Consider the following 12,459-nt stretch of genomic DNA (forward strand, 5'->3'; position numbering starts at 1 on the left):
CGTAAGCGTATGTAGGCACGTAAGCGCTTGACGCTGCTGCCGTCTGTGAGGGCGAGCAGGATGAGTGGTGCGCCGAAGCGTTGTAGACTGACGAGCGCTGTTCAGGGGGCGTGGTGCGCAGTTGCGCACTTTGGAAGAGCTTTATTAGGCTCAACTGGCGATAGGAACGGCTATGGAAGGTCGACGTGTCCTTTAAAAGGACGACCATCCACTGAAGGAGATCGCGAACGATCTGCAAAGATGTCCATGACCGAAGTCACAAGACTGGTTGCAGGTGCAGTGATGGATGAATGAAGGTCTAGAGGATCCTCTGCAGGAGAGTGCATTGAAGACGTTGTACCAAAGAGACACCTCTTCACCTCAGGTGAAGGGAGGCTTCTAAGACGAAGAGGAAGGAAAGCCTTCCGACGGATGTGCCCTCTGGGGGCCGTTGGATCAGCAAGCTGACCGTCAGCAGTCCTCCGAAGAGGAGTTTCTGTAAGCGAACTCCCCCGAGAGACCGATGAAGAACTTAGTTTCCCCCTCGGAGGATGGTCAGGAACGGGGGAAACTAAGTCGGCAGCTACAGTTGTAGAGTTTGGAGTGGCAGAGGAGATAGGTGATGTCGCATGAGACACCTCTGACACAACAACGTCAACAAGAGTCATTGGATCTACCTCTGATGGTGACGACGATTGCTTGACAGAAGCACCCATGCGGATGAACTCAAGCAGGGCCTGCTTGGAGGGCGAATCCGTGAGCCCCAAAGAGGACCAATTCTAAAACACGGAAGTTAGTGACAAGGCCTCACCCGGGGGGGAGGTGGTACTGCTTCGCCAGGGGAAGCAACCTCATCTCTCAAGACACAGGGTTGGTCAGAAATAACTTGGTCTACGCTACTACTCGACGGTCCCTCGTAAGAGACCGACCGGGTAGGAGCTTCGGAGGAGGATTGGGCGACGGAAGAAGAGGCCTTGGGTTTTTCTCCCTTCAAAGCAACCTTCAAAGGAGAAATATCCAGCTTGGACTTCTTCCGCCGTTGCGAAAACCTCTCCCACTGGGAGGAAGACCACTCCCTACACTTGTTGACGCTATCACACCATTGACCTCTGCAAGAAGGACAAAGGGCGTGAGGATCAGTCTCGACCACCGACATAAATGTTCCACAGGGGTGGTCGCAGAGTCCAGGGCAGGTGCGCATGGTCGCAAGAGTCAATTTCACACACTTTAAGAGATAAAGAGAAAACAAAATGGCGTTAACTGCTGCCAAAAGTCAGCGAGGATGAAGCACAGCAACGACCGTTCACGATCCAAGCCGAAAGCAAAGTGAGCTCCATCACAGATGTGTGAGGGGGAGCGGTAGCAAGCTACCCTCCCTACCCGCCACTATCTAGCGGTGTGGGTAGTTAACCCTCGTTAAAAATTAATGGCTCGTCATTACAGTTACGCCGAAAGTAATACCCCCTATTAAGTAGCGTGGTTTGTATTCCAGTTATGGAACAATGACAAATTCGTAGATAATTTGTCAGAGATCAGCCAGCTGAGGTCGATGATCGAAGAAAGATGAGCTGCCCATCGGCAATCTGTTATCAGCAAGCTGATACTAATATCGCTAGCAATTGGAGAGACTAGAGGTTAATGATGAGAGAGAGATGAGCTAGCAAACAGTGATCTACCGATCAGTCGGTTGATGATTTCTTGTTTGCTGATGGTGGTACTATCAAGAAAAAAACTCCTGAAGAGAATGGGACCAAGGGTTCCCTGTGAGGAGTCTCGACCAATGGTAGATGCGTTTGATTCCCCTTGGAAGATGGAATCTTCGGGATCTTGAAACCTTCTGTGATCTGTGAAGCCATCTACCCTCTTTTCCCAGCAGACATGCTGTTATGCGTTTGCTGGGAGAGGAATGGGGCAATGGTGACTTGTCAAAAAGTTTTTATTCTTTTTGCCTATTGCACAAGTGTGCAGGAGAGTACTGGAGCGATGGCCCACAGGATGATGCTGGTGCTCAGTTTTCGGTGAATGCACAGAAGAGCGCTGGAGAGAAGGCAAGCGCTGATGCGCAGGTGAGCGCTGGCTCTTGGGCAAGAGCTGGCACATTGGATCTGAGACCGCAACTGTGGATCTGAGAGCGGAGGAGAGCGCAGGTTCTTTGTGAAGAGCTGGCGCAATGGCTAGCTACCCCTCCCCCTCCCCCCTCACACACCGGTGAAATGATTCACTTCGCTTAGAGGTAGGACTTGCCTTGGGGGACAGGGCTGGCGGGCGAATATGTGTAAATAGCTAAGGTTTGTATGGTTAGGAAAAATACAAATTATCTCCGAATTTGTCATTTGTTCCGTAACCGAAATACAAACCACGCTATTTACATGGGGTGACTTACCCCTTAGGAAGGATGGAAAGTCCCAACCTTACCGGCTTTGGCTTTGCCCGGGGGCTCAGAATCCGAGTGAGCAGCACTAGAGAAAAAGTCCCTGCACCTCGCAAGTTACGTGCGGCCTACATAAGCTCGTGTGTGGAGGAATGAAGTGACTTGTCCTAGGAAGTTCACCTGAAGTCCCTTAGATGGAATTCTAGGCTAGGACGTTCCAATACCACCTCGTCAGGGTATGGGGGACGCGACAGTATTATTTTAATACTAGAAACACAAGGAAGCATGGTTTACCTGCAGAGGTTTGAGGTCAGCTATGCAGAGAACCCAGGATGCTGCTTTCCCCAAGAGGGGGGAGAATGAAGAAAGAAGTAAGGGCCAGACATACTTCTTTCATTCATGCAGTCTAAAACCAAGTAACAATGCCCTCAACCTTCTGCTACCTGTCCATTAAGGAGCCTGAGGTTAGACCAGCTGTTGTGTAGCCACCACAGGCCCGATAGAAAACGTATCGAAGCTCCTGTGGGTCACATCCTGCAGGTAATGGGCTGTGAAGGTCGTTTGACGCTTCCAGACTCCAGCTTGTAGCACCTGCATCACAGAGTAGTTCCTCTCGAAGGCCAGGGACGTTGCGATGCCTCTGACGTCGTGTGATCTAAGGCGACGTGACGGAGGAGGGTCTGGATTCAGGGCGTGATGGATGACCCTTCGAATCCAGGCTGAAAAGGTATTCTTGGTGACCCTCCTCTCCGTCCTTCCTGTGCTCCGAAACAGGGCTTGCACGTGAGGACGAACTGCAGCTGTTCTTTAAGATAACACCTCCGACTCCTTACTGGGCATAGTAGGAGATGGTCTGGGTCATCTGTTACAGAACGGAGACTCAAAATCCTGAAGGAGTTGAACCGAGGGTCCGGGCTCCAAGATTTGAGTCTAGTAACCCACTCAGGGACGAACCTGAACGTTACCTCCTCCTCTCCTCTTAAATGGGCGACGTCGTACGAGAGACCATGAAGTTCGCTGGCACGCTTAGCCGAGGCCACTGCGAACAGGAGCACCGTCTTCCAAGTCAGGAGACGATCAGAAGCCTGGCGTGAAGGTTCACAAGGAGGTCTCTTGAGAGCCCTAAGAACCCGAACCATGTTCCATGGAGGAAGTCTCACTTCCGACTGGGGCAGTTAAGTTCGTAGCTTCGTATGAGCGAAGAAAGATCCAGCGAGGAGGAAATGTCTATTCCTTTCAGACTGCAGGGCAGGCTTAAGGCTGAGCGATAGGCTTTCACTGCCGAGAGCGAAAGGCGCATTTTCTCCCGCAGGTATACAATAATTCCGCTATTGCTGGAATAGTGGCATCAAGGGGAGAGATACCTCTCCCACGACACCCATCCACAGAAGACTCTCCACTTCGCCTGGTAGACCCCTGCGGATGACTTTCGCAGGTGTCGAGACATCCGCTCCGCAAATTGTTGCGGAACGCCTCTTTCTGTGAGGGGATGCTGGATAGTCTCCAGGCGTGAAGCCAAAGCGATGCTACGGCTTTGTGGTAGATGTTGCAGTGTGGTTGCTTGTGTCGTGGGGGAAGCTCCGTCGGGAGTTCCGCCAGGGGATGCAGAAGGTCCGGGAACCACTCTGCATGATGCCGTAGCGGAGCTATCAGAGTCATCGACAGGTTGACCGATAGTCTGGTCTTGTTGAGCACCCTTCTCACCAGACAGAACGGTGGGAAGGCGTAGACATCGATGTTGTCCCACCATTGTAGGAAGGCATCTTGCCAGAGTGCATTGGGGTCCGGGACTGGGGAGTAGTACAGCGGCAGCTTGAAGTTCAAGGCTGTCGCGAACAGGTCCACAAAGTCAGGACTTTGTTGGCTACTAGAGGGTCCGGGGAATCGTTGCCTAGGTTCCACTGGGACTTGAGCCGCCATTGCAGGGATCTCATCCTGAGGCAGCCGTTTGGAACTAGACGGGTCAGGTAGGAAAGGTGACCTAGGAGACGTAACCAAGATTGGGCTGGAAGCTCTCCTCGTCTGAGGAAAGGTTCTGCGACTCTCCTCAGCCTTGCTATCCTGTCGTCTGATGGGAAGGCTTTGGGAGATTGGTGTCTAATATCATGCCTAAATATCCAAGTTGTTGGGATGGAAGGAGAGAAGACTTCTCGAGATTTGCCATGATCCCTAGATCTTGGCAAAGCCCCAGAGGCTTGTCTTGGTGTCGAAGAAGGGTCGATTCCGAGACTGCCGGGGTTAGTCAGTCATCCAGATAGCGAAGGGGACGGATGCCGATCCTGTGTGGCCACGAAGATATCAGGGTGAACATTCTAGTGAACACCTGCGGTGCTGTGGAGAGATCGAAATACACCACCTTGAACTGGTAGACCTTGTTGTCTAGGCTGAATCTCAAGTACTTCCTGGAAGACGGATGGATTGGGATCTGGAAGAACCCGTACCTCAGATCCAGTGTGCACCTCAAGTCTTGTGGTCTCACTAAAAGTCTGATCGACTCTGCTAATCCACGCTGAACGAAGTTTGTTCGACAAACTTGTTCAGAGCTGATGACAGGTCTCCAGCCTTCAGATGCCTTCTTTACAAGAAAGAGTCGACTGAAGAAGCCGGGAGAGCCATCGACGACCTTATGGAGAGCATCTTTCTAGAGCATGGTCTCAGATTCTGCCCGAAGGGCTAGCCCCTTTGCCGATCCCATGGCATAGGAGCTCAGCGACACTGGATTCGCTGTCAGGGGAGGTAGAGATGTTATGACCGGGACACGATATCCTTGGCTGATCACGGAGATCGTGCAGGAATCGGCCCCGAGTTGCTGCCACCTGAACGCACAACTTTAGGCATCCCCACTGGGGGGGCAGGGGGGTTGCCAATTCTAGCGTTTGCGGCCTCGGCCGCTCCCTCTAGGATTATTGCCTCCCCAGGAGGACTTCCCATCCTTCTTGTCCCTGACAGGAGGGGGCTGCTGTTTAGACACCTTTGTCTGTACCGTCGGAGCCGGTTCCGATGTCCTAGGCTGACGAGGCTGTTGTTGTTGAGGCACTGGAGCCTTGTAGGATCTGGATGTAAGCGCCTTTTGGAGGGGCGAATCGTGATTCGATTTCCTCTACCTCTCAGCTGTCCGTCCCACGTCCTTGGGCTCAAACAAGCTCTTTCTAAGGATGGAAGAGTGTCTGAGCTTGCCGACATCCACGGTTGGAACTTTCGAGAGGAACCTCTCGGTCACTGCATCTCAATGCTTCAACATCGAGTTTGCCCACAAGTTCGAAACTTGGTGAGCCGGAAATCGATGGTGCTCGTGCCCGAGAGGAGGAAAGTTCCCATGGTCTTCCTGGTGGCTCTCCTTGGACAAGTCCTCGGATCACAACAAGATGTCCAGAGATCCAAGCCAGATGACCAGCCACGAAGTGGCCTGCATGGCGCACTTTGCGGCAGAGCTTAACCAGGCTCCCCCATAATCTCGAAGTACCTCCTCTGCTGACAGCTGACAGCCGCAGTGTCAGCGACTCCCGCTGGAGAGAAGGAGATCGGGTGATCCTGAGGAGTAGAGATGATGGGGCCTGCCTGAAAAGAAGGAGAAGAATGTTGCCCAGACCTCTCTGAAGCTTCTTCCTGCTCCTGCATGTGCGCTGCTCTGCGTTTACGGGGTGGAGATCGTGACAACGATGATCTGGAAGTACGCGCTCCAGAAGACTCACCAGGTTGCCCGTGTTGCGAAACCCGACGGGAATCGCGGACGAAATCGCGCTGGCGCTCGCGTGATGGTGAAATCGTTGGTTCGCGCGCAGGCGAACGTGAGTGCGCGTGGGCGCTCGGTTGTAAGGGCGAGCGCTGGCGGCCGGAAGACCGATGGCGCGTAAGCGAGCGATGGCGCGTTGGCGGGCGATGGCGCGTACAGAAGAGTTAACGCGTGAGCGCGTAGGAGACCTACGGCGAACTGAAGCGTGGGCGCGTTGAAAAACGTTTGCGCGCAGGAGAAGACTTGAGCGGGCGCTTAGGAGATCGCTGGTGCGCAACAAGAGCCCTGGGGTGCCTGTGAGCGCACCTCTGCGCTAGCTTAGGCACCTCCGGGGCGGCGCGCTGTGATGTGAAAGCTTGCTGGCGCGTTGGCGAGTGCGTGAGCGCTGGGACTGGAACTGCGCGTGGGCACGCTTCGCGCGAAACTCCAGAAGGGTGCTGCGAGCCCAGAGGGACCTGTGAGGGCCTGTGCGCTAGCGTAGGAACCTCTTGAACTGCGCGCGACGAGGCAGGTACCGTGTGCAGTTGTGCGGCCAGAAGATATCAGCGAGGGTGCAAAACCAGATGGTGAGGTTGCGCGCAAGGGCGAACGCTCGTGGCCCCACAGGAGACTGCGCGCCCCGCGCGCAGAGACTCATTCAAGTCTGGAAGTGCGCACCGGAGATGGTGAGCACTGAGGGAGCGCATGGAGGCGAAGGAACAATCTCCTTGCTTGCGCCCAGATCCGGAGATCGTGGGCGCGTGGGCGAACGTTGGCGTGCATTGCGCACATCAGGAAAGGGCGCGCAGATGTGCGCTGGCGAGCAGGCGAACGTGGGAGTTCAGCGAAGAAAAAAATCTCCTTGCCTGTGCCCAGATCCGGAGGTCATGGGCGCGAGGGCGAACGTTGGCGCGCATTGCGCACATCAGAAAAGGGCGCGCTGACGATCAGGAGATCTACGGCGAGACTCAGCTACAGGAGATTACTGGAGTGTTGATTCAGCAGAAGTCTGGTCCATAGCAGGAGAGCGTTTGCAAACTACTGCGCACTCGCAGAAGAACAAGGTTGCACAGGTAAAACCCTGGCACTAAAGAGACTTACTCACATTGTGAGATAAGCCCTTTGCCCCGAAGGGACCGGTGCCCATTGGAAAACGGGGTGGACTGACGCTCACTGCGCATCTGTGTCCAGGAACGGAGATGGAAGACAAGAAGGTCTGGCAGGTGTCGGAGATCGCGAACGATCTGTCGAAAGGTCTAATGAAGTAGCTGCAACGGTCTGTTCTCGTCGAGGAGGATCCTCTGCGGGGCTGAAGATGAAGACGACCACGGACAGGAGCACCATCATCAGTACTCCGAAGAGGAGTCTCTGTTAGTGAACTCCCCCGAGGGGGAGAGGCACTCGCAGGAGAGACCGTTGGACTCAGCTGCCCCCTCGAAGGATGTTCGGAGGGGGGAACTGAGCCTTCAGCAACAACAGCAGGAGGAGTCTCTATGAGTGTCCTCTCTCGCGAACGAGAGAGGTGAACACTTCGTAGCAGAGACAAGAACTGATGAAGGCGCCCCTTAGGGCCGTTGGATCAGCAAGCTGACCTAAAAAGAGCAACCCTCCGAAGGGGAGCTCCTGCAGCTGCTAAGCCCCTTGAGCGAGCTGCAAGTGAGACCGCTAAGCACCAAGATCATAGTTGCACGAATTCCATGGTACGGCCTTGCAACCGCTCAGCCCCTTAAGCATGGTTACAAAAGCGGTCGCTCAGCACCAAGAGCATAACCGCCCGAGGACCAGGAAACCAACCAGGAATTATTAAGGTAAGAGAAGTTTCCCCCCTTGAAGGGGAAAGACTCATACCTGGGATGGGAACCTCCCTCGGAAGGGAAGTTACCCACCCATGGAGGCGAACCTCCTGAGCGCTCTAAATGAACTAAGGAGCTGACAGCTGTCAAGGGAGAACTTCTAGGAGAAGGGAACACGTCCATGACGAAGTCCTAGAGAGGAGGCGGCAACAGCAGACTCCCCAGGCCCAAACAGGACAGCTCTGCTTCGTTGGCGCATTAGGCAAACGAAAAACTAGATAGCTAACTGTGAAAATAAAATAAATAATTAGTTAACAATCATTCCCCTGGGGAACTCCGAAGAGGAACCACAAGGGAAAAGAACATAAGAATTACACACCAGGAATGCGCCCTCCTCCCCCCACTGACACTCATGGGAAGAGGGGGAAGGCGGAGAACTGTAATAAAAACAGAATTATAACAATTATAATTCTGTAATTCATCTAAGAATGTTCACTAATAGAAGAACGAATGAACCCTAAAGGGAAGCGTTCTACACAGAAGCTGAAAAGTTAACAAATACAATTAGATTTCTATAAAATAATTGAGACAAAATAAACGGAGAAGCAACTCAACCAGCAAAGGGAAGGAAGCTACCGTAATACGTAGTAGTAATAAAAAGGTGAACAACCTCGAGAGAGAGAGAGAGAGACCGTAGTAAAAATAAACTCCCATGTTCCCGACGCTGATAGTCCAAGTTCCCCGTAGGAAAGGAGGAACAGCGAAGAAAACAAATTAATAAATAAAGTCCAGCGATGACGATTCCCCACGGCGCCCGAGAATCGGAAGCCGAAGGAAGGACCAAAGGACCAAGAGAGATCACGACCCATGAAATGCCACCATGGAGGCCTGGAACTACACGGAGATGTTGTCGTACACTACACACACACACCACAAACACTGAAAAGGAAACTTACTGTATTTCTATACTCAAATATATACATAAACATAAGAATGTTTATATATATATATATATATATATATATATATATATATATATATATATATATATATATATATATATATATATATATATATATATATATATATATATATATATATATATATATATATTAAGTATAAGAAAAGTAAGTAATTAAGTAAAGACAAAACATTAATGGCTGCCATGCGAGGACGGGAACAGACACATCTGCCCACCGTCCAAGCCAAAAGCTAAGAGAATCAGTTCACCGGTGTGTGAAGGGGGAGGGGTAGCTAGCTACCCCTCTCCTACCCCCTCGCTAGCTAGCGAGAGTGTAGTCAACCCTCGTTAAAAATCTAATGGCTCGTCATTTCGACTACGCCGAAAGTAATACCCCATGTAAATAGCGTGGTTTGTATTTCGGTTATGGAACAAACTAGTTTTAGTGAGTTTGTAGTGAGGAACGAAGTAGTCGACCTGGTTGCTCTGTTTGTTTGAGGTTAAAATCAAGGTAAAATTCAGTTAAATCACGTTATTAACTACAGGAAAACATGTATCCGTACATATAATTTAACCGTTTTGTGACCTGGGAAGGGGGGTTCCCTCTGCTAGATATGTGAACTGGAATCTACTAGGTTAGGTTAAGTGGGTTTGTTAGGTTCTGTGGCATTTTACAAATCTCAAAAGTGTTAAATAATCACATTTTGTCCTGTTTTTGCACACCCAAAGTCAAAAGTTCCCATTTGTGTGAATTGGGAAAGGAGGGTCAATATTATTACTATCATCATTACTTGCTAAGCTACAACCCTAGTTGGTAAAGCAAGATGATATAAGCTCAGGGGCTCCTACAGGAAAATGACCCAGTGAGGAAGGAAACAATAAAAAATAAAATATATTCAGAACAGTAACAACATAAAAATTAATATCCCCTATATAAACTATAAAAACTTTAACAAAACAAGAGGAAGAGAATCTAGATAGAACAGTGTGCCCGAGTGTACCCTCAAGCAAGAGAACTCTAAACCAAGACAGTGGAAGACCATGCTACAGAAGCTATGGCACTACCCAAGACTAAAGAACAATGGTTTGGTTTTGGAGTGTCCTCCTAGAAGAGCTGCTTACCATAGCTAAAGAGTCTCTTCTATCCTTACCAGGAGGAAAGTGGCCACTGAATAATTACAGTGCAGTAGTTAACCCCTTGAGAGAAGAATTGTTGGGTAGTTTGTGTCGGCAGGTGTATGAGGACAGAGGAGAATCTGTAAAGAATAGGCCACACTCTTCGATGTATAGGTAGGGAAAAGGAAAATGAACCGTAACCAGAGATAAAGATACGGGGTGTATGTATGATAGAGGCCGACTAAAAATACGGCAGTGTAAGGGGGGTCGTAAGGGGTTGTTAGCCCCCCTCCCCCCCCCTTTGGGTAAGGACACGGCTTGTAGGATAGGTTAGGGGGGAAGTTTACATTAGTTGGTGTCTTGGAGCCTTTGTATATCAGCGGCCAGTTCCTCACGTGTTCATTAAAAATGGACATCATTTAACCTAAACTTTCCTCCCTAACCTAACCTACAAGCCGTATCCTTACCTACTTACCTAACGGGGGGACTAAGCCCCCTGTGACCCCCCTTACACTGCCATATTCTAAGTTAGACATAATAATACATACAGGTGGCCACTATCATACATACACCCCGGGTGTCCCTTTTTAATGCTCGAGGGAGAAACTGGCCGCTAATATACAAAGGCTCCAAAGATACAATGGAGTACTGTCTGGCTAGTCAAGGGACCACATAAATCTCTAGCGGTAGTATCTCACCGGGTGGCTGATGCCTGGGCAAACCTACTACCTAACAGCAGAACGGCTTATTTGCAGTAAAAATAAAGACCAAATTCGTTGAAAGAACACGGTGTGTAAGCGTGTGTAAAGGATACAAGTCTAAACGAGGATGGCTCCCCTGTCAAGTAAATAGGTGAGGCTATGGCCCTTAGATTAGCAAAATTATAAAACAACACGGGCGAACATTTCTATTAAGAAAACTAGCTATTCCTACAGTAAGTGGTGTTCTGAACACCACTTACTGTAGGAATAGCTAGTTTTCTTAATAGAAATGTTCGCCCGTGTTGTTCTATAATTTTACTTGAAGCTAATCTAAGGGCCATAGCCTCACCTATTTACTTGACAGGGGAGCCATCCACGTTTAGACTTTTATCCTTTACACCCGCTTACCCTAAGACTATATCAAACAATGTTCACTTCCCAACTGGCCACAAACCTGGTTAGATAACACTAACACTAAACCATAATTCGTAAAAGGTAAATCCAGCGTCATGTATTTTAGACCACAATAAACCTTTTCCATTTTCCTTAAAGAAAATCGATTTAACATAATAAAACAAAGTTTAAGCCTGCCCCAACGAACTACATTAATCCCCATAATAAGTAATAGTAAAATTATAAATCCTATATCATTCGTCTATCGGAATGCCTACAGACTAGGCCTAGACCTACTAAATACCATGGCCAATGTAAACATACCTTTTCCTTAGCATCACGTACACGTCCCCTGATGAAGAATGGCATTTTAATGATCTAGGCCGCAGAATCCAATCACATGACACACAATAAACAGAAATAACGTAATAGACTCTTGAGTTTTAATGAGTTTATGTTGTAGGTTGACACAGAATCTTTGGACTTGTCGACTCGAACGGCGTGTTCCCTGGTTCTGGTTCTGGGCAAGGTTGCCATTCGTACGATAATTATCGTACATGTACGATTATTTTGGGTCCGGAACGATTTACGATACATACCTTAGGTACATACAATGTATGTGTGTGTGTTTAATTAAACAATTATACTAAAATATTTTGAAATAAGTCAATCATGTAACTCGTTAATAATTATATTAAAACTGTGTACGATAATTATGGTTGAGAAAACGATAATTTTAAGGCTCATGTACGATAATCCAGTTGAAATAATCTGGCAACCCTGGTTCTGGGGCGAGGCCTAGCCTTTACAACGGCGCCTCTAACGCTTATCTTCTTGTACTGTTTTGTCTTTTCTTCCACATTATGTTCAATACTTCTTTTTTCTTTTCTATATTTGTTTCACTAAATAAAAATAATCCTACTATTTTCTTTGGGTCTTCCTCGTATGGTTGCTGTAGCTCAATTACTTCATTCCTTTTCTATATTCCTGGCAAAATAACAAAAAATGTATCAAATCTTCCTCTCATTTTCACAAAAATTACAGTTTACATTCCCTCCATTGTGTCTATTTATAATATTTAGTTTTAACGTATTAGTTCTTGCTCTAAAAAATATCACTGAAGCAAATGTATTGTCATAAATTAACTCTTCCGCAACTGTCCACCAAATCCTGTTCAGAACCGTAACCTTTGTAATGGCGACCATGTTCCCTGTATTATCTTTCATCTTTTTATTATTATTATTATTATTATTATTATTATTATTATTATTATTATTAATAATAATTGCTCAGCTACAACCCTAGTTGGAAAAGCAGGATGCTATAAGTCTAGGGGCCCCAACATGGAAAATAGCTCAGTGAAGATAAGAAACAAGGAAAAATAAAATATTTTAAGAATAACAACAAATTTAATATTTCTTATATAAACTATA

General features: G+C 48.5%; 1 protein-coding gene across 1 annotated transcript in view; it reads right to left on the reverse strand.

The window, feature by feature from the left end:
* The window catches only part of LOC137632457 (U3 small nucleolar RNA-interacting protein 2-like), a 71,232-nt gene extending 59,697 nt beyond the window's left edge, over window positions 1-11,535 (reverse strand). The window contains exon 1 of the mRNA XM_068364389.1: window positions 11,351-11,535. Coding sequence (XP_068220490.1) covers window positions 11,351-11,395 — 45 coding nt within the window. The 5' untranslated portion in view covers window positions 11,396-11,535. The remainder of the gene's footprint in view (window positions 1-11,350) is intronic.
* Between the last annotated feature and the right edge of the window lie 924 nt (window positions 11,536-12,459).

The sequence above is a fragment of the Palaemon carinicauda genome, chromosome 41, assembly GCF_036898095.1.
Source record: "Palaemon carinicauda isolate YSFRI2023 chromosome 41, ASM3689809v2, whole genome shotgun sequence".
NCBI lineage: Eukaryota > Metazoa > Arthropoda > Malacostraca > Decapoda > Palaemonidae > Palaemon > Palaemon carinicauda.